Source organism: Taudactylus pleione, unplaced genomic scaffold, assembly GCF_031769625.1.
Source record: "Taudactylus pleione unplaced genomic scaffold, aTauple2 ptg000208l, whole genome shotgun sequence".
NCBI lineage: Eukaryota > Metazoa > Chordata > Amphibia > Anura > Myobatrachidae > Taudactylus > Taudactylus pleione.
This window is the reverse complement of record NW_028284610.1, coordinates 1,251,948-1,277,566: the sequence shown is the minus strand read 5'-3', so window position 1 is coordinate 1,277,566 and position 25,619 is coordinate 1,251,948. Positions and strand designations below refer to the sequence as shown.

The 25,619-nt window shown below is 44.5% G+C and overlaps 1 protein-coding gene across 1 annotated transcript in view; it reads left to right on the top strand.

The window, feature by feature from the left end:
* Window positions 1-25,619, top strand: part of AMPH (amphiphysin) — a 289,944-nt gene that overhangs the window by 158,027 nt on the left and 106,298 nt on the right. The window contains exon 3 of the mRNA XM_088478141.1: window positions 1,246-1,300. Within this exon, the coding sequence (XP_088334267.1) occupies window positions 1,246-1,300 (55 nt within the window). The remainder of the gene's footprint in view (window positions 1-1,245; window positions 1,301-25,619) is intronic.

Below are 25,619 nucleotides of genomic sequence, written 5' to 3'. Positions count from 1 at the left end.
GAAATGACTATTAATGTGACACAAGTAATAAAAGTTCTGTCCTTTAAACACATGGGGCCTGATTCAGACCCACTCGCGAGCGGCTGTCCGCTCGCAAGTGGGTCGATGTTATGGACTGAGCATGCGCACGACGGAGGGAGCTCCGTCGTGCGCATGCGCCAGACGCGACGAGCGAAGGAAAGTCCTTCGCTCGTTGTGTCCGATCAAAGGGGGCGTGCTGTCAATGTTGATTGACAGCACGCCCCCTTTGGTGGGCGTGCCAGGGGCGTGCCTCCCTGACGGGGGCGTTCCCACGGGAACGCCTCCCGTCAAAAGCGGCCCACTGACATCACTAGTGATGTCAGTGGGAGTGATTTTGGCTCTGATAGAGCCAAAATCACTCCGGAGCTTGCGGTTGAAAACCTCAACCGCGGGCTCCGGCTCGCAAATTCGATGGTCGCGATGGTCTCGACCATCGCGACCATCACAATGCACGCTCGTATAGCCTGTGGGTGGTGACCCACAGCTATACGAGCGTCCAGGAGGACGCTCCATGAAAATGGAGCCCGGCCCTCATTCAGAGCGTGCGCTCTGCTCAGAGCGTACGGCTCTGAATGAGGGCCATTGTTCATTTGTTAAAGGATTGTTATACCCCTTTTCCACTGCAGCAATAACCTGGGTTATTGCCGGGTCTACCCGGGTCGCGGCTCAGTGGAAAAGGGTCACAAAAAAATAACCCGAGTCCAGTGGCTCGGGAATCCAACTCAAGTACCGACCAGGGTTGGACACGGGAAGGAACTTGGTTAAGGGCCAGTGCAAATGGGTAATATGGGTCAGATGACCCTCGTCCCATTTACAGCATTCCAATGCACACAGGTGCAGTGTGAACGGTGCCGACTTGGGAATAACCCGGCGAAAAGTATCTGTCTTGGGTCTGATCTGGTTTGGAAGTGTGTTCCAAATCATGGGTCGGACCTTGGAAACTTGGTGGAAAATGGGTATATAGCTACAAATGAATTTTTATACTAGTAATTGTAGAGCATATAACCATTAGCGCCCCCATACATTTCTATGTTTCAGTACTCTAGCTATTAAGCCTTAAATTGTGTTTACATTGTGTTGTGGTGAAAAAAATATTTATATAATAAAAACACAATGTTACCATATAAAGATTATTTCATTGAATTGTCTTTTTGATTACTTTTTTTTATAAAACATTTGTCTTTGTAAACCTACCTTATATTCTATAATAATCATATTTTTCAGGCAGAAGGCACCCGGCTACAGAGGGAATTACGTGCATATTTGGCTGCAATAAAGGGTAAGTTACATCAATAATTTTTTTTTATCTTCATATGTACTATATAATACTACAATGATTGATGATAATAAATATGACAAATTGTGTTATATCTGTAATATTACCATGGGTTACAAGCAAAACTATTATAGAAATTGTATTATTCATTATTACTTCATATATTTTTATTTTTCTATTATACAAAAATGATGGCCAGCTTAGAAGTTATGTAGTGTTTTTGTATCTGGAAGAGTTATGGTGCATACACACGGTCAGATTTTTCCTTCAGATATGAACGATAACGATTAAAAAATCGTTCAGTCGTTCATATCTGAAGGAAAATCGTTCATATCTGACATGCCTGAACGATGGACGATCAACGATGCGCGTTCCCGTTTGTCAGATAACGATATCCGACATCTGATGTGTTTGCAGTCAGACTTGGACGATTCCATTCATTTTAATGCAGTCAAAAATCGTTCAAATCGTTCATCTGACAAATCTCACAAGTCTGACAAATCTGACCGTGTGTATGCACCATTATTCATCTGCCAGGAGTTGTGGAATAAAAAAAATATTATTATTAATTATTATTATTATTATTATTATTATTATTATTATTATTATTATTATTATTATTATTATTATTATGTTACAATGATGTACTCACCCATTGACCCATTGAGTTGCACTACTGTGTCTAGCATTTCATTTATTAATTTGCTTCTGCATGTCCTTTCCTTTGCTAAGGCTCATTTAGCATAAACAGCTTCTGTAAACTATTCCCTATACCTTTTGTCGTAGTCTCATATCTTATGTGAATTATCTGCCCATCTTCAACTAATATACATATAGTTACTAATGTCTGTCTGTCTTACTTGTCCTATTTTTGGTAATTAACCTTTGATCTGTTTGTAGTAATAACTTCCCACAAGTCATATCTAGAGCAGCATCTCAACCGTAGAATTACATAACTAATATTTGTCATTGTTCAGTTTATCCATTTAGATCTGAGCTCCTGGAAATTCTCTTTCAATTTTCTTTACTCCCTTTGAAATATGGTACTGACATATTCAAATGCACTCTGCATAGTTCACTGTAATATTGTTTGTATTCTGCTATTATGCTGTGTATAGTTTTTATAATCTGTTACAGAATATAGTTCTTTAATGCATTATTTAATACACAGGAAAGATTATTATATAATATATTAAGTACATTTTACTGTGAATTATTGTATGTAAAGCTTCATAACATAATATGGAGGATGAACAGGTAGAAGGGAAATGAGGGCCTGAATCAGAGATGGGCACTACTCCGATGTTCCCACAGTTGAGCATGCATGAGAAAATCCTGGAATTCCTTACTATGCATGCACAAACTCAAATGTTCGCTGTTGCACTCCCAATCGCAAATACAATGCTTCAGAGGTCATGTAATGTTGGTTTTGAAGAGAGTAACTAGAGTAGACCTTAGGCTACCGCAAATGTTAATGATGCGGTGATGTTGCATCGCTGTTGATGTGTTTACAATCTCCGTCGCAAATGCACAGACCACACAGCATGAAAGTGAGTGTCTCACCGCTGGTACATACCATCGTCCCGTGGAGCACAAAAGGAAGGCTAAGGCATTTGCATATTCTGCAGCCACTATTGCAACAGCAGCTGTATTAGCAACCATCTCTACATCAGGCCCTGCGTAAACTATAGCAAAAGAGGGAAAACACAGTTACAGCTTAAGAAACTGTCACCTACTGTCAATACTATAGGTATTATGGGTAAAACAATAGACCTGCCTGTGAGCTGTGTGTTCTTCAGAAATACTGCACAGATCAGTGTGATCTGTGCAGTGCTTATGTGTGCAATGTAAAGAAAGGGTTAAAAATGAAGTTAAAATATCGGTGTGAGGTCTCCTTCCAAAAACCTAATCAGGCCTCGACCCTTGAGCCTTCTGGTGCTGGAAAAACGTTGAAAAAAATGGCTTGGGAAATATCTGCTAGCTCCTCATCCTTCCCCAACTATACTGATTTTTAACAATCCTGATTTCCCCCCAGGCATATCCAGGAACTCATTTACTCACTGGAAGGTGGGCGATATCAGATATGTAAAATGACCTTTCTCAGGGTGCCAATTTTCCTTCTTTTTCAGAAATTCAGTCTGGGATGGCCACACCCTCTAAGAATTTTTATCAATGTCTTCAGCTTAGACATTATCACTCTACAGTCAAACACCTTCTTTAGGCAATCCCTCTTATAGTCGTTGATTGAGGAGTTGTCCTCTTCGCGTGACTCCCATGAGGTTGCTTGAGTGTGTAATAAAGGGTTAAAATATTTGATGTGTGTGTGTCTTTTTTTTAGATTTTCTTCACAATGGGAGTACAGGTGCTTGCTGTCAATTGTGGTTGTACAAGTGTCGCAGGGCAGGCTTGCTGGGACCTGTAGTCTCACTGTAACAATATTATTTCTCTCTTAAACCCATTATCCCCGCACCCTCGGCCACTAGGGGTGCATGGAAGAGCCCTGTTATCCTCACTTTCCGAGTATTGCCTGTTGTGGGCTGACCAGTTTGTGGTTGGTGAATGCTTTGGCAGGGGGACACCGCACTGTGTTTCTCCCTCCTAGGGCATTACCACCCCAGTAATGGTGCTGGTCATAGGGAAATAGGTGGAACCCCACATCTGCCAACTCACCTGTACCATAGCGGGCTTAGAGGCCCAGGGCTGTTTATGCTTTTAGACCGACAACATGCCATTTTTTCCCCTAATATTTAACCCTTTATTATACCTTTAACACAGAAGCACTCCACAGACCACACTGATCTGTGCAGTGTTTTGGCACAACACCCAGCTAACAGGCAGGTCCATTGATTTCTTCTATTCTGCTCCGTATTCTATTGTGTTTCTAAATACGATTACTTAGTAAAAAGTAAATACATGAGTTGCATTCCTGTCTATGAAAAGTACTGCTGGTTTGATGGTCTATTGACTTCTATTTGCATGTTTTGATGTCTTTTTCAGTACGGAATCATGTTTTTGCACACGGTTTTAGCTTAGTAAATCTCTGAATTTAAAAAACAGGGAAAGACACGATTCTTAGTAAATATTACCCATTGCCTTTTGCTATACTCCAAAACTTGAACCCAAAACCTTACATTTGGTTTTGAATTCTTGTTTCAGTGCTAGTGCCCTTCTTGTCCAGTTGCTAAGGATAGCAACAACTATTTTGACAGAGGGAAGCCAATTGGAGTACTAGTAGGGAATTGATGAGACTCAAATATATTTAACATTCATTCAGATCTGGATAGTTAAAGAGAATTGTACTATACACAGAGGGTCTGATTCAGACCCGGTCGCTCTCACAGAGCGCTCGCTCTGAATCAGGGCCGGGCTTTTTTTTTTTTTGGATCGGCCTCTTGGCCGCTCGCATAGCTGTGGGTGACCACCCAGAGCTATTGCGAGTGGCCATGATGATGGTCGCAGTGGTCAAGACCATCGCGACCATCGGGCTTGCGATGAGACCCTTGTGGTAGGGTCTCATGGCCGCAAGCCCCAGAGAGATTTCGGCTCTAACAGAGCCGGAATCTCTCCACTGACATAACTCGTGATGTCAGTGGGGCCGCCCCCAAACGGCAGGCGTTCTCATGGGAACACCTCCGTTTGGGCAGCTACCCCCCCGGCCCGCCCACCAAAGGGGGCGAGCTGTCACTCAACATCGACAGCTCGCCCCCTTTGGTGCGAGACCCGGAGCGACGGATTGCCCGTCGCTAGCCGGGTCTCGCGCATGCGCACGACGGAGCCGGCTCCGTCGTGCGCATGCGCTGTGGGCCACCATCGACCCAGTTGTGAACGCTCAGCGCTTGCGACCGGGTCTGAATCAGGCCCAGACAACCAAAAGGAATATCTTTTTTTATAATTAGGTTTAATGAAAAAGAGATATTACTTCCAGAATTTATCTGAGATAAAATTAAAACTGATAAATGGAAGAAAATTCTGACTTCTGAGATTTGTCTCCAGATTCAATAAACACTATTGAAAAATTTAATTAATCATAAAAAGAATGATATACTTTCAAATTACTGTATTTCTCCTTCTTGAGTCAGCATTAAAGGAAATTCCCTCATTTACTGTATACAGTATATGTTATGGCCTCTAGTTTAAAGTCAAGATTGACTCCATTCTTCCCAGGACAAAAATCCAATTACTAATATTTCAAATGAGTGGAATATGAAAAATGTACATATGGCAAGAATGACAGGTTTATATCATATAGTGCAGATTGTGCTTTTATTATAAAGGAGTTTGTAAACTGTCAGTTTTCATACAGTATGTACATTTTTTCTTGCAATGCTTATAGGCTGGACGATCAGGACAACCAGAGAGCATATATCACGGCCGTAACTACCGTAGGTAGCCCGGCCCTCCCCCTGCACCTACAGTGCCAGACCAGCAGTGTGCGGTGCAAGGCATTCACATCTGCCCTCCCATGTCGTCTCCGGCTCTGCTCATTGACTGATACTGGGATGAGGTGTGACCGCCTCCTCCCAGCATCAGTCAGTGAGGAGAGATGGAGCCGACCTGGACAGGAGGTGTGCCTGCCCTGCACAGCACATGCTGAAGGAGGGCACAACCACCAGAGGTAAGTCGAGGGGAGGGGGAGTGCGGAGGAGGGGGCTGAGACCGCGGAGAGCGCCGGGGACCTAGGAGGACCCGTGAAAGGCAGGGGACCTACGGGGCCCCGTGGTGTGTGTGTTTATATGTGTATATATATATATATATATGTATATTTTATATATATATATATATATATATATATATATATATATATTTCAGTTAGTGTGAAACAGTAGCGCCATCTAGTGTAAAAGTTCCAAATCACATCCAAAACGTGACTTAAACACGGATTCTGTTCTTTTACAAAAGGACTCCAAAGAGGGAATACTTGTATGTGTCAATCCACAGCAATAAAAAAAAATAAAATAAAGTGCATTAATAAACAAAAAGTTGTTTCTGTGTAATTCTTACAGAAGCCTTCACCTTTCAATATCATAGGTTTTGTGCCTATAAAGTGCACCAGTGTAATAATATATCCAAAACTTGTGCAGAAATTCCACAATACAAATGAAGTGCACTATGGTTGTGCAAAAATTCCACAACAAATATAAAGTGCACAGTGCGTGTACAAAACAATATCCAATAAATAAATTACTTCAACCACAATTATAGTGCAAGTGCTCATACCATCGGACTTATTCTTTTGTCCTTGACGTCCACAAAGCCACTCAAGAAGATTCATGGTGAAGCATAAAAAGAGTATGGATACCAATGAATAATATAAAATACACATCAAGTTACTCTTCCCAAAGTGACATAATTCATCTTAACTCTTGTCAACTTCAGCAGAATCCCAGCAAATTATTTTCCTCAGAATCTTCTGGTTCATACAAAGAACAGCTTTTCCTTTGTTTATTTTCCACCAGATATAGGTTTCTCTTGCTTAAACCTCTTAACGGCACACCTTTTGACCAACTTCTGTTTGTCACATCTTTAATCTTCAGCCTTGAAGCACAATATTGGCTATTGGCATACTTCACCGGCAAATCATTTTCTTTCAAGTGCCACCCTCATCCTGATAGTCACTAGCATCACAGTTTTCAAGCTGTATGTCATCAGAGCATGTACTGGCACTTCCACCCCCAGATTCCGGACTCTCCACATAAAATACTTGAATCTTTGCTCCATTGATACACAAACTTTATCTCAAGGCTGTGATGACTATCTGCCACTTCAATAGGGCATATATCACTTGCATTTTCTTGAGTATCCGCTTTTAGAGCTTTGAAAATATGATGAACTTCCACATGTTCCACCAGCACCAGTTGAAGTTCACTCTCCACAGAGGTCTTTATTTTCAAATACTGTTTAGCAGGTTTACTTGCTCTAAGCTTTGTACTGAGACAACAACACTTCATCACAGGTAAATTTAGCTGCATTGCAAGTGCCATATTGGTTGCATGAAGGCTCTGTTTCACATACAGGAGTATTACTCTTCACAAGACTGTCAATATTAACTTTCTTTAAGGTTCTGCTTTGCACTGCAAAACTGTATGATTGAGTCATATTCATATCTCTGAATACACGGCAACAGCAGAGTCTCATCCTTTGAAGCCATCACTATCTCTGTAGACTTCTGTACATTCTGTACCTTTGCCTCACAGGTCTTACAGTCACCATCTGTATCTGTCAGTTCTTTGGAATCAACTTGGTTATCTGGACCTGTAACTGTTTGTGTGGACTTCACATCCTCAACTATCACTGTAAGCTGAAAGTCACTGTAACGTACCTCATCCACTTTAACATGGCAGTTTGTAAGGGAATGTCCCAACTTTGATAAGTCAGTCTCTTCTTGTACACTGGTACATTTAATAGGGACATCTTCATTGTCAAATTGCTGCTGACAAGCATCATTCTTCTGGAACATCTTAGTTCAAGCATCACACAGCTCGTCCGCTGCTTATCACACAAGACACTCTGCACCGGTAGCATATCACTCTGGGTGCCAGCCTGTAATAATTGCTGCTTGTGTTTATGTACTTCTGTCACACTGGATTCAGCAAATACATCGGACACCATTTTGGGTCCAGAAACCAACTTCAGAATGTTATTCAACTTCTTTTCCTCTTCTGAATTTCCCACTACCATGTGGAATTTTTTCTGAGCTGCAAACAGCTGGGCAATTTTCGCCATGGTGCCCTCCAACCTGCTCTCCGATTGCAGAAGATTGCTCTCCACAACTTCAAATTCAACAAGTCTCAACTTTTGTACAACTATTTGAGACTCTGCACGTTTAATACACATTGCAACTGAAGTTTTTTAGGTATTCCTCTCCATTTGGAATCTTTGCAACTGGTCCTGTGTACTTAGCAGACATTTCTTGAGGTTTTAAGTCTTTTTATTTTGTCCTGCTCAAATGCTATTTTCAAACAGGACAACTCACTCTGTAATCTCTTTTCAATTTGTACATGCAAAACCTTCTCTTTTGTTGACTTTTCCTCTAAGTCACTTATCTGGTGACAATAGCGTAAAAGTGTTTCACGCCAAACTTCATCCAGAGAGTCAAATTTTTCTATGCTGATATAGTCCTCTCCTAGTGGACCTTGCACCTTATTATACACACTGACAATTTTACTCTGCTTTAACAATTTAAATGTCTCTTTCTCTGGAACATTACTCAGAGCCACAGCATTTTGAAAATAATCACCACAAAGGATTTCAAACAACTTTAAATCACTTCCTTGTAATAGACTTTCTTTACATTCAGACTAGACACTCCAGCCCCGGATTAGCATCTCTCCAGCTTGATACTGGACCTTTGTAGCAGGCCTTCTGCCTTTAACATATTTATTTTTATTTCCCATAATTCCTGGCACAAAATACACAGGAATAACTTGCTTTTGTTTTCATTATATCACACTTTGCCTTCAAAAGTATTTTCAATACAGCAAAACATTTTTCTTCATGTGGCACTACAATTACCAGCATGTACCACACTTTGATTGCAATGACCAGCATATTACAAGTCTTTTTCCCTTTAATTGCAAAAGAAAAGTCCAGGACACAGAATGACACTCCTTGAGATTAATGAGCAGATCATTAGTCCTGAGCATTCAGCAGAATAAACCACATATATTCCTTTAACAATTCCAAGGCAGCACATTTCTTTTCAGACACAATATATATTTCATAGCTAGCAATTCCCAAACATTTGCATATGTCGTAATGGTTTTCCATATGCAGACATCTTTTCTGTTCAAACAACACTTCATGACAGACTGATCTTCACTCACCACCTTGACGAGTATTCCACCATGCAGGTGCAGTGAGTGTCCTTATTTCCATTTAGCTGCTGCAATCCATTTTTTCGCAGATCCAACTTGCGTAGACCTGTGCTTTCTGCATAGAATCTTTATGCCCGCACAGGGACAGGGATAATTAGCTCTGTAGATGGGTGTCAGTGGTGCAGTGATTAGGTCCTTATCAGGATCCAACACAGCTTTCAGGTAACTATATGGAATAGTTCTTTACTTTTCAGCATACATTGGGTGCAACACAAATGAACGCAAAATAATAAACAAAATATATAATAGGGTTCTCTCTGAAGCGCTCTTTAATCACTGCAGCTGCTTCTGACACAAGCACCTTTCAACAAACCGCTCAATATACGACTGGAAAACCCCCACAACGTGTCAGTCCCACTGCGCTGAGAATTACATTTCCAATATTCTTAGATGATCTCTAAATTTTCATCACAGTACAATGTTGCAATAATATACCAGTGAACTAATGTAGCTAAATCACCAGTGAATATATTAGTTTTCAGAAAGAATTGTGTCTCACTATTCGTATAAGGAAAACATGTTCCCACAGAAAAAAATAGAAAAAATAAAAATCGTCTTTCAGCCATTTAAAAGAAACGTATTTATATTCTATTTAGTCCAGGTGTCAATCTCAAAATGTTTATACCAATCAATCCAAGCAAGGATAAGTATAAGTAGTAACCATAAAAAAATTATTTCTTTAAAACAGAATCTTCCTACAAAATCCCCCAAAATTCCTCTATTATGGCACATATGCAGGTAATCAAGTGTGTGGGTAGAGCTTACCGGACCTGCAGGGACCTCAAAGATGTTTTGCAGAAAAACAGCAGATGTCTTTAGCGATGTCAGTACTATCCCAAGTTCAACACCTATAGGTGCATACACACTAGACGATATGCTCCCTGAGCGATATCGTCTAGTGTGTCCCCGGCAGGCTGTGCTCAATGTCGTTTATGACATTGAGCACAGCCGCTGAACAATATCATTAGCGATATCGTTCAGCGCCGGGCTCTCTCCCCCATTCCCTGACATGCAGCAACCTGACGAGGTCGTCAGGTTGGCCTGCATGTCAGCCCGATGAACGAGGATGACGAACGACCCGCGGGAACGCGCGTCGTCGTCATCGTTCATCTTTTTTGTGTTAAAAATGGACGATAAAGTGGACGACTGAACGATAACGATATCGTTATCGTTCAGTCGTCCACTTTAATCGCCCAGTGTGTACGCACCATTCAACTCCTGAATGTTGTAGAAGCGGGATGGTAGTTGTTCCCTGGACGTAACTGTCACGGCTCCCACCCGCGGCTATATTGTCATAGCCCTCACCCGCGAGACTGCCTCCTCACGGCTCTCACCTGTGGCTCATGGCTGCCTCTTGGTTAGACTACTGCTCTGCGATGTCTATTGCAGTTAGTCTGTCAGGCCTCCCCTTCATCTGCGGCTCTCACCCGGTTGAACCTGGGATAGTACTGACATGTGCCATAACAGATGAATTTTGGGGGATTTTATTGTTTTAAGTATACTTATCCCTGCTCGGATTTGAGATTGACACTTGGACTAATTAGAATATAAATATGTTTCCTTTGAACGGCTGAAACGGCCGTGGGAACATGTTTTCCTTATATGAATAGTGAGAAACAATTCTTTCTAAAAAGGAACTAATATATTCACTGGTAATTGAGCTACATTAGTTCACTGGTACTGTATATTATTGCAGCATTGTACTGTGGTGAAAATTTAAGATCATCTAAGAATATACTACAAAATAATAAATGCCTAGCCCAATTTAGGGCAACTAACTCACTTCTTCGCCCCTAACTATCATTGTGCAGCTAATCTGCAAACACAGGACCTCATTCTGAGTCGGTCATTGCGGCCGCACGGTCGTACGCCACCGATGTTCGCTAAACTGCGCATGCATAAAATTCGCAATGCTTGTGCGCAAACTAGCTATTACGATCAGAAATTGCTCTCTCCTTCAACTTGGCCAGGTCGTTAGTTTGAGTGACAGGATGAGGCGTTTGTGGGTGGTAACAGGGGAAGATGCTTGTGAACGGGGGAGTGGAGATCCGAACGCAGGCGTGCCTGACTATGCAAACGGCGTTTTATGGGAGTGCATAATTAACTAAGTAGTGTCATGGAAAATGTGACATGGGAGGTTTTTACACTGACTTGATCGTAGTGCTTAAGAGAGGGTATGGTCAACCTTAAGGTCTACGACCAGCTCCGATGGTTCCCGATGGTCTCGATTAATCCTCATATGCCCGGAGATGACGTGTAATGGGAACGAGAAGGGGGCGTATTTTTAGTCTTACGGCTGCATCCTCCCCTCGCTCGTCCAGCTAACGATCCCATCTTAACGACGCAACTTGCGAGCGCTTCATTTGCATATCCGGCCCCTTTTACCTTACGACCATGCGGCCGTAACAACCGACTCTGAATGAGGTCCACAGTCTCTCAGAGTTAAAGTCCCAGGCCTGTTTCTGACAGGTATTCTCGCAGGATCCAGCCTACTTACGTTCAGGCTCCTGGCCTGCCTGCAGTCTCACACTCTGCTTCCTCTAGCAGATTAACACACACTGGGCCTGATTCACACCCGGTCGCGAGCGCTCGCAACCGGGTCGATGTTTGCCCACTGGGCATGCGTACGACGGAGCCGGCTCCGTTGTGCGCATGCGCGAGACCCGGCTAGCGACGGGTGCTCCGCAAGCCCCAGGGAGCCGGAAGCTCTCTGGGGCTTGCGGCCACGAGACCCTACCACAAGGGTCTCGTCGCAAGCCCGACGGTCGCGATGGTCTTGACCATTGCGACCATCAACCTGGCCGCTCGCTATAGCTGTGGGTGGTCACCCACAGCTATGCGAGCGGCCAGGAGGCCGCTCAAAAAAACCCCAAAAAACGCCCTGATTCAGAGCGTCCGTCTCTGAATCAGGCCCAGTCTTTCAGAGTTTAAGTGTTCTCCCTACCTCCTGGAGGTCTGAACCCGGCTTCCTAGCCACCAGTGGCTTCCCAGCCCATACTGGTCTCCATCTGCAGTCCCACCTGGACTGGACACACAGGCCCCAGCCTGTCCTGACTGCAGAGTCTTGCAGACTGACTCTCTCTCACTACAGCATACTATAGGTGTGGCAAAACTTAGTATTTCTACCCTGTATAGGCGGATCTCTCCTGCTCCACACAGAATCTTCTGCTCACCAGCGCCTTCTCTGGTGATACTGCTACATATCTCCCTCCCCAGCTTGAAATCCCTGGGTTCAGCAACATGGGACGAGACATTTTCATAATGATGTCCCTCTTCACTCTCCTCATCCACGGTCATACAGACTCTTGTGATCTCTGGGGGTCTCATGCTCCAGGTTCCAGAGTTTATCATCCTCCTCACTTTCTACATCAGGGTCCATAGGGTATCCACAGGATATCTTGGGGTATAGGTGATGACATCAGGCATCGGGCACCATAGAGTTAAGTTTTCAGCCTCCCGGGATGCACTAGGGTCCCCCTCCTATACCCCGCCCCCGAGCCAAGGCATCTCAGTTTTGTTGGTGCCCGGCTCGGAGTCGGAGCACCTGTATAGAGGGAGGCTAAGGATAGCTCCTGAAGTTTTCTTCGCGGCAGCTGTGGCTGCACATCTGGAAACACAGCATGGACAGTCACTACTGACGTCCATGCTGTCTTCCCTACACCCCGCTGGTACCAGAACGCCGGTACTGATCCGGGGATGCTGGTAAGCATCTGGGTTCACAGCTAGCGGTGACCCCAGATGTTTTGGACCATGGCCGGATTCAAGGGGGCAGCAGGGTCCCGCGGTGGGTCCCTGCTGAAACATGGTCCAGAGTCCCCAGGCAGGGGGCTCCCTGGGGACTGGCTGCAGTGTGGAGCCAGGTAACTAACCTGCGCTTCCACTACCCCCCTGGGACAGCGGACCGCAGCTGAGCGGTAGCGCTGCGGCGTCCCAGGGGTTAATTGCATGCCAGGGGAGCGCGCCTTCCCTGTACACAGCCGGCGCCACCCCCACTGCACACAGCCCTCTCTGCGCTGCCGAGTGGCCCTGTGGCAGCGCTCCTCCCCCAGGCCGGCCTCCTCTCTGCTCCTCGGTGGCCATCTTTACAGAAGCATGGTGAACGCTGCTGGAAGCTGCTGATTGGTGGCATCGCGGTCTGGGTCCCCCGGCATACCTCTCCTTCGTTGAAACAGGTCTGTGTATGCAGCGCTGTGTCCTACCAGGCTCTGTGTCTGTGTAGTTGAGGAACAGCACTGATAGTCCAGGGATTAATTTCTTTTGCATTGTATGTGACGTCTGCTAGCGTCTGCTGCCTGTACTTTCACTTTCTACTGTCAGCCATTTCACTGTCCCTGCTCTTCTTCTGCTAAAGCCCTTGCGGTGCGGTGATTGCAGGGTGGTTCTCCCACTATACTAACGAGTATTAGTGAGAGGGGTCACATACTCGGCTACGTCATCCTTTCAGCCTTACAGGGCCCAGGGTAGGCCTAAAGCACAGTCTTTTCCCCGACAGGCTGGCCCCAAGAAATCAGCCAAGCCCAGGAAACAGGCCTGGAGTACCAGACGTCCGGCCCCTAAGTCAGATGACAAACCTGCGGCCTGATGGTCCGGGCCTCCCTTTGGGGGATCCCAAAGTGGGATGCCGCCTGCTGCAGTTTGCCTAGTGTTGGTCGGTAACCACGACAGACAATTGGGTTCACGAGGTGGTTTCTCACGGGTATGCCCTCTCCTTTCAGCACAGGCCTCCATCCCGATTCTTCACCACGGGTCTTCCATTAGACCGGAACAAAGCCATGGAACTGCGGAAGGTTTTGCACACTATGCTCCAGGCTGGAGTTATAGTGCCTGTTCCATTCTCCCAGAGGGGCCAGGGTTTCTATTCCAATCTATTTTTGGTGCAGAAACCCAATGGGTCATACCGTCCGATTCTCAACCTCAAAGCCCAACAAGTCCTTGCGGGTGCCGCGGTTTCAGATGGAGATCCTACGGTCCATCATTCTGGCGCTGGAACCTGGGGATTACATGGTGTCGTTGGACATACAGGACGCTTACCTGCATGTCCCTATTCTTTTACGCCATCAACAGTTCCTCAGGTTTGCAATCCGCAACTATCACTTCCAGGTCCGGGCGTTACCTTTTGGCCTGGCGACAGCACCACGAGTGTTCACCAAGGTTATGGTGGCTTTCCTGTGGCTGCAGGGAGTCCGCATGTTGCCGTACCTAGATGACCTGTTGGTAGCAGGATCTCCAGAGCTCCTTCTACGCCACTTTTATCTGACGATTGCGGTACTGCAACGGCACGGCTGGTTAATAAACTGGCAAAAGTCCACCCTGATCCCGTCTCAGAGGATTCTGCACCTCGGAGCCTTATTGGACTCCAGACAGCAAAGGATCTTTGTGACGGGGGAAAAGATCCCTGCCTTACAGTTAAGGGTGCGCAGTTGTTTGCAGAGTCGCCGTGTGTCCCTGCATTCGGCGATGAGGTTACTGGGCTCTATGGTGTCAGTATTCGACATGGTGGAATATGCCCAGTTTCACTCCAGACCTCTGCAGCAATTGATCCTGTCCAAATGGAATGGAATGCCTCAGAGTCTAAAATCCTGGTGGTTGCAGACGACCCATCTCAACAAGGGTCGTCCATTTTGGGTGGCGAACTGGGTCCTGTTGACAATGGACGCCAGCCTTCAGGGCTGGGGAGCTGTCACAGGTCCACACTTGTTCCAGGGCAGATGGACTCAGGCGCAAAAGGAGCTTCCAATCAACATCTTGGAACTCTGCGCAGTTTTCAATGCTCTCCAGCAGGCACATTGGGTTCTCCAAGGTCACCCCGTGCAGGTCCAGTCGGACAACGCCACCACCGTGGCCTACATAAATCGGCAAGGAGGAACCTGAAGTCGGGCGGCACTCGTAGAGGTGTCCCGCATCCTGGTCTAGGCAGAGTGCAATCTCCTGGCCATATCAGCAGTATTCATCTCGGGAGTCCTCAACTGGGAGGCGGACTTTCTCAGTCGCCAGGACGTTCATCCAGGGGAGTGGTCTCTGTACCAGGATGTCTTTCAACTTCTGGTGGACAGGTGGGGTCTTCCAGAGATCAACCTCATGGCGTCATGACACAACAACAAGTTGCTGGTGTACGTGTCTCGAACAAGAGAGACGAAAAGGCGTCTCTGGTGGATGCTCTGTCCGTCCAGTGGACGTTCCGGTTTGCTTATCTCTTTCCTTCATTTTCCCTTCTTCCACGGGTAATCCGGAAATTCAAACAGGAAGGAGGGACGCTCCTGTTGATAGCTCCCGCATGGCCCCGGCGGCACTGGTTCTCAGACCTTCAGGGTCTGTCCGTGGACATTCCTCTGCGGTTGCCGCTACGACCGGACCTACTGTCACAGGGTCCTTGTCTTCACCCGGACCTGACTCAGCTGTCTTTGACGGCGTGGCTGTTGAGACGGCCATGTTAAGGTCCAGGGGGTTTTCCAGCTCTGTAGTATGAACTATGCTAAGAGCTTGGAAACCATCTTCTGCAAGGATATACCATCGTGTATGGCATACAATCTTCCAGTGGTGTCGACCAAGAGGTTATGCCCCTCGGGAGTTCCGTCTGTCTAGAGTGTTAGCTTTCTTAGAGGCGGGACTAGACCATGGGCTTCGCCTTGCTTCTCTGAAGGTGCAGGTGTCTGCCCTGTCCGTCTGGTTCCATCGTAGAATTGCTGCAAACCCTGATGTGCGCACCTTTATGCAAGGTGTTCTTCGAATTCAGCCGCCCTTTGTTCCACCAGTGGCGCCTTGGGATTTAGCTGTGGTCCTGAGGGCTCTCCAGGGACCGCCGTTTGAACCACTGGGCTCAGTGGACCTTAAATGGCTGACAGCTAAAACAATTTTCCTTCTGGCCATTGCTTCGGCCAGACGTGTTTCTGACTTAGGGGCTCTCTCCTGTAGATCCCCTTTCCTGATTTTTCATAGGAACAGGGCAGTGCTGCGCACTCGTCCTGAATTTCTTCCCAAAGTTGTTTCACGTTTCCATATCAACGAGGAAATCGTTGTGCCGGCTTTTAACTCACCTGATCTTTCAGTGGGTGAGGCCACTTTGGACATTGTTCGGGCCTTAAGGATTTATGTTGATCGCACTTCTTCGTTTAGGAAGTCGGACGCCTTGTTTGTCCTCTATGGCTTCCGTAAAAAGGGTTGGCCTGCTTCAAAGCAAACTTTGGCAGGTTGGATTCGTATGGCAATTTCAGAAGCTTATCTTCATGAAGGCCTTCCGGTTCCATCCTCTGTGAGGGCTCATTCCACTAGGTCTGTGGGTCCTTCGTGGGCAGCTCGACGTGGTGCCTCTGCAGTCCAGATCTGCAAGGCTGCCACGTGGTCCTCTGTCCATACCTTTGTGAGGCATTACACGTTTGACACCTTTGCCTCTCAGGATGCTTCCTTCAGGCGGCAGATTCTCCTTTCAGCACAGGAGCGTCCCCACCCTTGAAGGATACTGCTTTGGGACATCCCCAAGGTATCCTGTGGATACCGTATGGACCCTGATGTAGAAAATATAAGATATGGTAAGAACTTACCTTTGTTATCTCTATTTCTACGAAGTCCATAGGGTTCCACAGGACTCCCGCCCTGTCGCACCTGTGCTGCAGATGGGCTTTACTCTGGTCACCGGTTTTTCCGTCTCCCTTTGGTGAGAATGTGATTCTTGTGTGTGTCCAGATCTTTTTTCTCTCTCTTCCTTCTTCTCCTCCGGCCTATGGCTTGGTACGTAACTGAGATGCCTTGGCTCGGGGGCGGGGTATAGGAGGGGGACCCTAGTGCATCCTGGGAGGCTGAAAACTTAACTCTATGGTGCCCGATGCCTGACGTCATCACCTATACCCCAAGGTATCCTGTGGAACCCTATGGACTTCGTAGCAATAGAGATAACAAAGGTAAGTTCTTACCATATCTCATATTTTTTTCTCACTTTATAGTCATTTGTACTCTTTGCTTTCTTAATGCAGTACTTGAGGCTCATCCCCAGGTACCACATCAGGCATCTCTCCTGCCCCACACAGAATCATCGCCATCTCTGGTGATACTGCCACAATATATAGATAGATAGATATATATACAGGATAGATAGATATTTAAATGCCTGAATGCCACACCAGCGGCACACCACAATTAAAAGTGCTTTGCATTCCATATACAGTATACTGTATAGGAGATTTGCTGTAATATTTAATGCTGACCAGTACATCTAAAAACTTTTGGAATTGAGAATGTCCCGTAAAATAAGAAGGGGGTTGATCACCTGGCCACTCTGAGCAAACGTTAGACCTATAAGATACACATACTTGACAGTCTTATACCAAATAGGTTCAAGATTCAATGTGAATGTAAATGTATTCCTGGATGACATATATAAAAAAATTTATTTATCTGCATTTATTTTTTACATATGTATATATTTTTTACATATGTGTATTCAGTATATCTTCAATTGTGGATATATCTCTTTAAATATTGTGAGTTTATTAAACACACATTGTATATAAAGATCTCATTTTGTTACTTTTTTAAATTGCATTTGTACTGTACTACTGGACAGCTTAGAGCAGGGGTGGAGAATTATTTCAGCTGGATGGCCACTCAATAAGATTTAGTAAACTGTTGAGGGCCACACACAAATTATTTTGTATTTATAATACTTAGCAATAATGGTATTTATTGTATGAATGTAAATGTCAAAGATAGGGAGCTATTTAAGCAGAGGTTTGTAGGTGTTAGTGAAATGTGGATCGAAGCGTAGAGACAGAATCATTGCTTACAGTATTTTAAAAATATTGGTAGATGAGAGAAGTATATATTATAAACTATTACAGTGAACACTTACAAGTTGCACACTGCAAACAATACAGAGGTGATAAAAAGAATTATGGGCCTCATTTATTAACGAGTTATAACACCAAAACGAGTGATAAATGTCACTGTGTATGATAAATGGTGCTCCAGCAAATCGGCTCCCAACTGTCAACTGTTAAAAAAAGACAGTTGGGAGCTGATAGGCTGGAGCACCATTTATCATACACAGTGAAATGTAGGGCTCGTTTTGGTGATAAAACTCGTTAATAAATGGGGGCCTATGTTTGCTGTTGATAACTTCATATATTTGATTTCCATGTCACTGATATCCCTCCTCTTCCTAGTGAAATGGGCAGAATGGGGAGATTTTTCCCTGGGATCGGTGGTCTCTAAGGGGCAGAGCATAATGACTCAATTGTATAAAAATTGTGTCATTTGGCCCTGCCCCTAATTAAATATGTGGGATTTGTGGCACTTTACAGCAAGGGGGCGGGGTTTCTCCCGGAGAGGAAAATAAGAAAGTAAGTACATCAAAATTAAATTTAGTAAATTGTACTTATATAGATGCGTCCTAATACACAATTGCTTCTGCCGTGCCAAACAGCTCTTGCTTTTTTATTGCCCGAAAATGCATCTTAGCCGCTTCACAAGACTGCACTGATTAATTGATATGCAGCACTTGTATATCTGTGTTTTTCGGGTAACCCCCCACACCCCCAGAAGAGTAGGCATATCTTCCGCATCACACCCACTTCCTAGTGAAGAGGGCAGGATGGGAAGATTTTCCTGGAAATGTGAGGGTCCATAGGGAGGGGAAGGGGCTTAATGATGCAAATCACATCATTTAGCCCAACCCTCTCCTCACGGACCCACAAATAGCGGAGATTTATTGTAAAGGGGGTGGGGCCTATTGATAGCTATGTCCTGGCCCCGCCCCTCGGCGCTGAAAGCACCAGGTCGTTTCCGGCTGCTACGGGAAAGGACTACAGAAAAGTCGGTAAGTATGATCTGTATACAAAATGCTACGATGCAGCAACCACAGATTTTTTCCTTTCCAAGGTTCATTGTGCTTCGTATTCGTATACAGATTCAGTCTCACACAGTATAGCATATCAAATTATGGTGCAAGTCGAGTAGCATAGGACCTGGCGGCTAACTCACACCACATAGTGTATTAAGGCTAGATGTATGAGGACACATCTGTATGTCATCCTTAGGTTCAGTTATGTGGTGGTGGAATTTGATTTAGTCCTGGACTACCAGCCTGTGACACCCATGCAAGTGCCCCGTGGCACCCAATTTGGGAACCACTGGTCTACACACTATATTAGCAGAAGCTCTCCTCTTCCACTGTGTAGAAATTGTATATTATGAGTAGTTCTTTTTGCGAGATCTCAAGCTGCTGATTGTCTGCCTGTTTTTCCCTTTAGGGGAGTTAGCTTCAGTTCTGGGTCCACCAGTGAGAGGAATTTGCAATGGGACAGACCCAATTGCCTGGAGGGCTGCATACAGTTCACGGCTCTTATTTTGCCCACCCCTGGCTTAAACTGGGTACACACTTAACGATGTGTGTACCCAGCGGTGTGACGCCCGAACATCCGATATGTCAGGCACCGGCTCTTCACCTGCCTGGCGTGTCGACAGCTGGGTCATTCCATCGTCCCTACATACAGGTCGACAGAATGACCCTGACGGACGAACTGCGGGAGTGTGCATGGTCATCCATCTTGGGTACAAATTTGCCGATGTGGATGATATGTCGGGCCGATTTGCCGGATCAGGCGACATATCGTCTAATGTGTACTAACCTTAAGAGTGTTTTCCACTTGCCTGTTGAAGCAGACACAGAGACAGAGAGAGGACACAGAAAGGGGGTAACCCAGAACAATAATTAGAAATTTTGGTGTCTAGAGTAAAAATGTAATTTTATCCCCCCATCCCCTCCTGCTTTATTATTACTGAATAAACCTGAAATATTAATTCCCTACAGGAATTTACAGGCATAATTTTGACTAAATAATATGAAAATTGGTGTTTTCACACCCTTTTTACATTATTTTATTATCACTTAAATGTATTAAAGGGCTTTTGGAACGGTTTACTTAAACGCAACTCTAAGCGCTTAAATTTGCATTATTTTTGTAAGCAGATCATATTTACCATACTTGTTATAGGAAATGCGAACCGGTCCCTTGCGAACATGCGTGGGGGGAGGAGTTAGCAGGCTGCGCATGCGCCATCACACTCTGTCCCTGCTCTGACACTGCTTGTGATCAGGGCTATTTTTCTGGAAAAATAGGTTCGGGAACTGTGGGTGGAGCTACTGGGGATGGATCTATAGAAAAACCAATTGTATATATATTTTCTATATTATATATACATATATATAGTATTTAGAAAAGAAGGCACTCAAAATGGACTAAAAAACAAAACTTAGCTTATAAAAAATTAGAGATGTGCGCCGACCCCCGTGTTTTGGTTTTGGATCTGGATCTCCCCTGGTTTTGGATCTGGATTGGTTTTGCCAAAACCTCACTTCCATGTTTTGTTTTCGTGTTTTGGTTTTGGATCTGGATTTTTTCTTAAAAAATAAAAAAACATCTAAAATCACATAAAATGGGCCTTTTTTTGTTCCTACAGTATTAATAACCTCAAAAACATTTATTTCCACTCGTTTCCAGTCAATTTTGACCACCTCACAGCTCACAATATAAATTTGTTCATCTAATTTAGGCCCAAATTTTGCACCAAGATAGCTGGCTGACTAAGCTAAGCTGCAGCAGTGGGCAGCACAAACACATGGCAGTTCAACTTCAAACATGGCACATCAGGAAACACTTTTATTATTCAAGAGAGGCCTGAGGGAGTTGAAGTATGTATGTAGTTGAAGGTAGGGCAGGGACAGGAAGGGTTGATTGGTAGTAAATTTAATTTTGTTTTTTGATTCCAAAGAAAATTTATGAGGGAGAAGGGGAGGGGAGGAGGAATTTACATAAAAAAATGTGATACAGTACATTTACATAATTCCTTGCCACAGATGAATCCTTGAGCATGGCTACTGCTGCTGGGAGTTGATTTTCTCATCCCAGAAGGGGAACCAGGAAGAGTGCTTTCCAAAAAAATTAAACAATTGACTTAAATAATGCTTTTCAAACCTTCTATAAAGGCATTTCCCAACCTGTACAGGGACATAAACAAAAAACATAGTTAGTGAGTGGCCTCAAAGTGCCAATTAACCAGCACAGATATGTGGACAAGCGTAAGATCTATGATTTAAGGGCAGGGATAGCCTACCCTGGTCCTCAAGAGCTACCAACAGTGCATGTTTTCCAGATCTCCTCACAGAATCAAAACTATAATAATTAACTCCACCTGTGGATATTTCTAAATGTTTTGGTGAGTAATGAATACACCTTTGCACAAGCTAGGTCGTCTGGAAAATGAGCTCTTGAGGACCGAGGCTGGCTACCCCTGATTTAATGCCTTACGTTGTGTCTTTCTTGAGAATCCTGTGCCTGCTTCTGCGGGTAGGAGTGGATTTTCATCCCAGAAGGGGACCATGCAGAGTGCTTCCAAAAAAACAATTGACTTAAATAATCCTTTGCAAACCTTCTGTAAAGGCATTTTCCAACCTGTGCAGGGACATTACAAACAACAGATTTAGTTAGTGGCCTTCAAATTGCCGTTGCTCCCACTGTACACTTAACCATATGAGATATGTGAACAAGCAGAACAGAGCATTAAATGCAACATTTCAGATTTAAGGTTTAAGTCTTGCATTGTGTCTTTCTTGGGAATTCTTTCTTGAGCCCCATGCCTGCTTCCTGGGAGTGGATTTTTTCATCCCAGAAGGGGACCAGGAACAGAAAGTGTGCTTTCCAAAAATAGATAAACAATTGCCTTAAATAATCCTTTGCAAACCTTCTGTTCTGTAAAGGAATTTCCCAACCTGTACAGGGACATTAAAAAAAAACAGAGTTAGTTAGTGGCCTTCAAATTGCCATTGTCCCCACTGTCCACTTCTTAGATATGTGAACAAGCGGAACAGAGCATTAAATGCATCATTTGAGTTTAAGGTTTAAGTTTTATGTTGTTTCTGGAGATCATTTAGAAAGCAGAGAAAGAGCTCCACCACAAGCGGCAGATGACTAAACTCACGCACAAATGTTTAATAGAAATAAATACAACACCAGATCAGATGTTTACCCTGGAGGATCTGTCTGATTCATCATGGCGCCCCCAAGACCAAGATTGTGCAAATTCTGCCAAAAGAGGGACTGACACCACGGCTAAACATAAGAGTCACCTTCTGGATGTGAATTGTCTCATTTGCATGGGGAAAATCCAACCCTCAGATGAGATTGATCTCAGCCAGAGCACAGATTGATAATGACTGGAGTCGGGCAGCACTAGCTTGCATTGCTGACTTGCTGTATTTTGTGCGGTTAAGCCTAACACGCACACAGACAAATATATATTACACAAAAAAATACACTTTATTTGGGTCCAGAACTTGGGCCCAGATGGACGCAGGAGACAGCACAGCAGACAGCACCAGCCCAGATGGATCAGCAACAGCCCATATGGACACAGCAGACAGCACAGCACCAGCCCTGATGGATCAGCAGCAACAGCCCAGATGGACACAGCAGACAGCACAACACAACACCAGCCCAGAATGGATCAGCAGCACCAGCCCAGGTCACAGCAGACAGAACAGGACACAGCAGACAGAACAGCACAGTACCTCTTCCCAGTCCTACACTACCAACCCTCCCTGTTCAGTCTCCACAGCTGGAGTGAAAAGGGGCCCTTACATATAGAGACGAAAGCTCGCAAGCCGCGAGATTTCGTCTCTATGATTTTGCCTCGATGTCAGAGATCCGAGTAAGGCGGGAACATCCGAGCCGGCTTGGATCCGACTCGGATCCCCTTAGTTCGGGTGGGTTCGGATCTCTTAGATCAGAACCCGCTCATCTCTATAAAAAATAAATTTTGGCCCAGGACATTACGTCATAGTTAATGAGAGTTCCTGCTGAAAAATAGCACTGGTTGTGAATGATGTATTCAAATATCGCATTGCAATATAGGGTGAATTAATCTCATCACATCTGCATTTGAGCTGTGGCTTGTGATAAATGTGCCCCTTAGTCCACTACATGTATTTCTTCTGACTTTTAAATGCAATGTGAATTTTTACACTGATTCAGACCCACTCGCGAGCGGCTGTCCGGGGGCGTGCCTGCCAGACGGAGGCGTTCCCAAGGGAACGTCTACCGTCAGAAGCCGGCCCCACTGACATCACTAGTGATGTCAGTGGGAGTGATTTTGGCTCTGATAGAGCCAAAATCACTCCTGGCCTTGCGGTTGAGAAACTCAACCGCAGGCTTCTGCTCGCACTGGCGATGGTCGCGATGGTCAAGACCATCGCGACCATCATCCTGTACGCTCGTATAGGCTGTGGGTGGTGACCCACAGCTATACGAGCGTCCAGGAGGACGCTCCATATTTATGGAGGTGGGCCCTGATTCAGAGCGAGCGCTCTGGTCAGAGCGTCCGGCTCTGAATCAGGCCCATTGTTAACCCCAGACTTGCTCTAATAGTATTTTTTCAGTGTTCCTCTGCCTACTAGAGCTGATTCAGGACTGAGATCAAGGCAAAAAAAATGTGCAGAGATATTTAGAGCTGGGCTTGTCTTAGTTGAACTGTAAATTGCAATGTAATATAATAAAGCTGTCTCACATTTGTGGGCTACATGCAACAGCAGCCTGTATTTACCCTGCATGCAAAAAAATAAATAAATAATGTATTTGCACCCCTGGCCCTGCTCAATTGTTTGTTCAGGTGCAAAGTTATTTTTTATTTTTGCTTTTTTCCCAACTCTGATTCACTGTGGCAGTGAATGGGTGCTCCCCGCTGGTAATAGCAGCTACATCCATCTCCCCCTCCTTTTATGAGTTACCATAGAAATTGTAGCAATAGCAATACCTACTTCCTCCTAAATTACATACTCATAGAAAGAAAAAGTATGCATTGAGAAGACTGGAATTTAACGAGAATATTTATGCATCCAAATCAGACTGTCCTTATACAGTAAGCATAATATATAGAGAGTACAATGAAACAAAAGCCGTATTAATGCAATTATGGTCAGACATAGGGCTTGATTCAGAGATGTACGCTAATGTAACCGCATCTGCGATTTTGCACAGTATGTAGCTGCGAATGTTTTCAAAGCTTACCTGAGCACATGGATGCCCACTGCTGCCTTCTCATATCCATCCAACGTCATAAGCATTGGTAACATCGATGCAGATCGGGCAGCCAGGCAGCATATGCACAAATCTGACCTGTCTCAAACAGCTTCTCTCCTGACACACAGTGAGCTCTCATGCTGTGAAGGAGATCGAAATATGGCTAATTTATGCACATCCAAGCAATGCTGTTTAAACGGTCAGCTACGCCTGCGTTTGCCTAGCCACCCCCCATTACCTTCCCCAACTGCTGAGTGAGTTTTAAAAGTGATGTTGCCCATTGCAACCAATCAGATTCTAGCTATTATCTTCTAGAAGGTGCTAGTTAAATGTTAAGTAGAATCTGATTGGTTGCTAAAAACTGTCACTTTAGTAAATTTACCCCTTAGTGTGTTTTTATCACCAAATAGATCTTACTAACTGCTTTGGGGCTCATTCACATTTGTTTGTAAATCAAGTTTATGACACACCTCTCAGATGTAGCAGCACACATCCACTTTACTGCCTAGCTCATAGGTGTGCTGCGGGACTAATTACCCCTTCATACTGTATCTGCCTGACCCCTGTTTGCATTGCCAGTCTCCTATTCTGCATTGGCATTTATATGGTTATTATCTGTTCTTTTTGTCTCCTTATTTTTGTTTCTTCTCTATTTGTGCTTCTGATATTTTAGTGATTATTTTTCTGTTTATGTTTTGTTTCTCTTCATTGAAGTACTCATTCATGATTAATTGTCTCTAGTTTATTATGAAAATGCTCTGCTCTGTGTACTTAAACAAGGGACCATGCCATTATATTGATGGTTCATGACTGAGCAATATAAATTAAAGGTTAAATTGTTATGGAGAGAGAATGACAGTAGATGTTTATATAGTCTTATTTTATAAGTGTGCAATCCTTGGGCTATTATAGAGATTTATGTTTTGGTGCATCAATTGTGATGGTTCTTAATGGTGCATACACATGGGACGACCATCAGCGATAACGATATCGCTAAACGACCTCCCGGGTATGCTGTATGATCGATCATCCAGTACACCAACAAACCACCAACTATGGCCAACGACCCGCGATTAATGATCGCGGGTCCCTATAGTAACCTGGTCCCTATAGTAACCTGGTCCCTATAGTAACCTGGTCGATATCGACCAGGTTGGCCTGCATGAACGGGCGATGGACGATATCGTTATCGTCCATGCGTACCCGCGCATCGCAGGTCATTGGTGGTTTGAAGGCACCAAAAAATGCACGATATGAATGATAATGATATGATCGATATCGTTATCGTTCATATCGTGCATTTTAATTGTACCGTGTGTATGCACCTTAAGACATATTGCAAGTGTTCTGGTCAAATAACTTTAAGCCTAATGAGATTCCAGG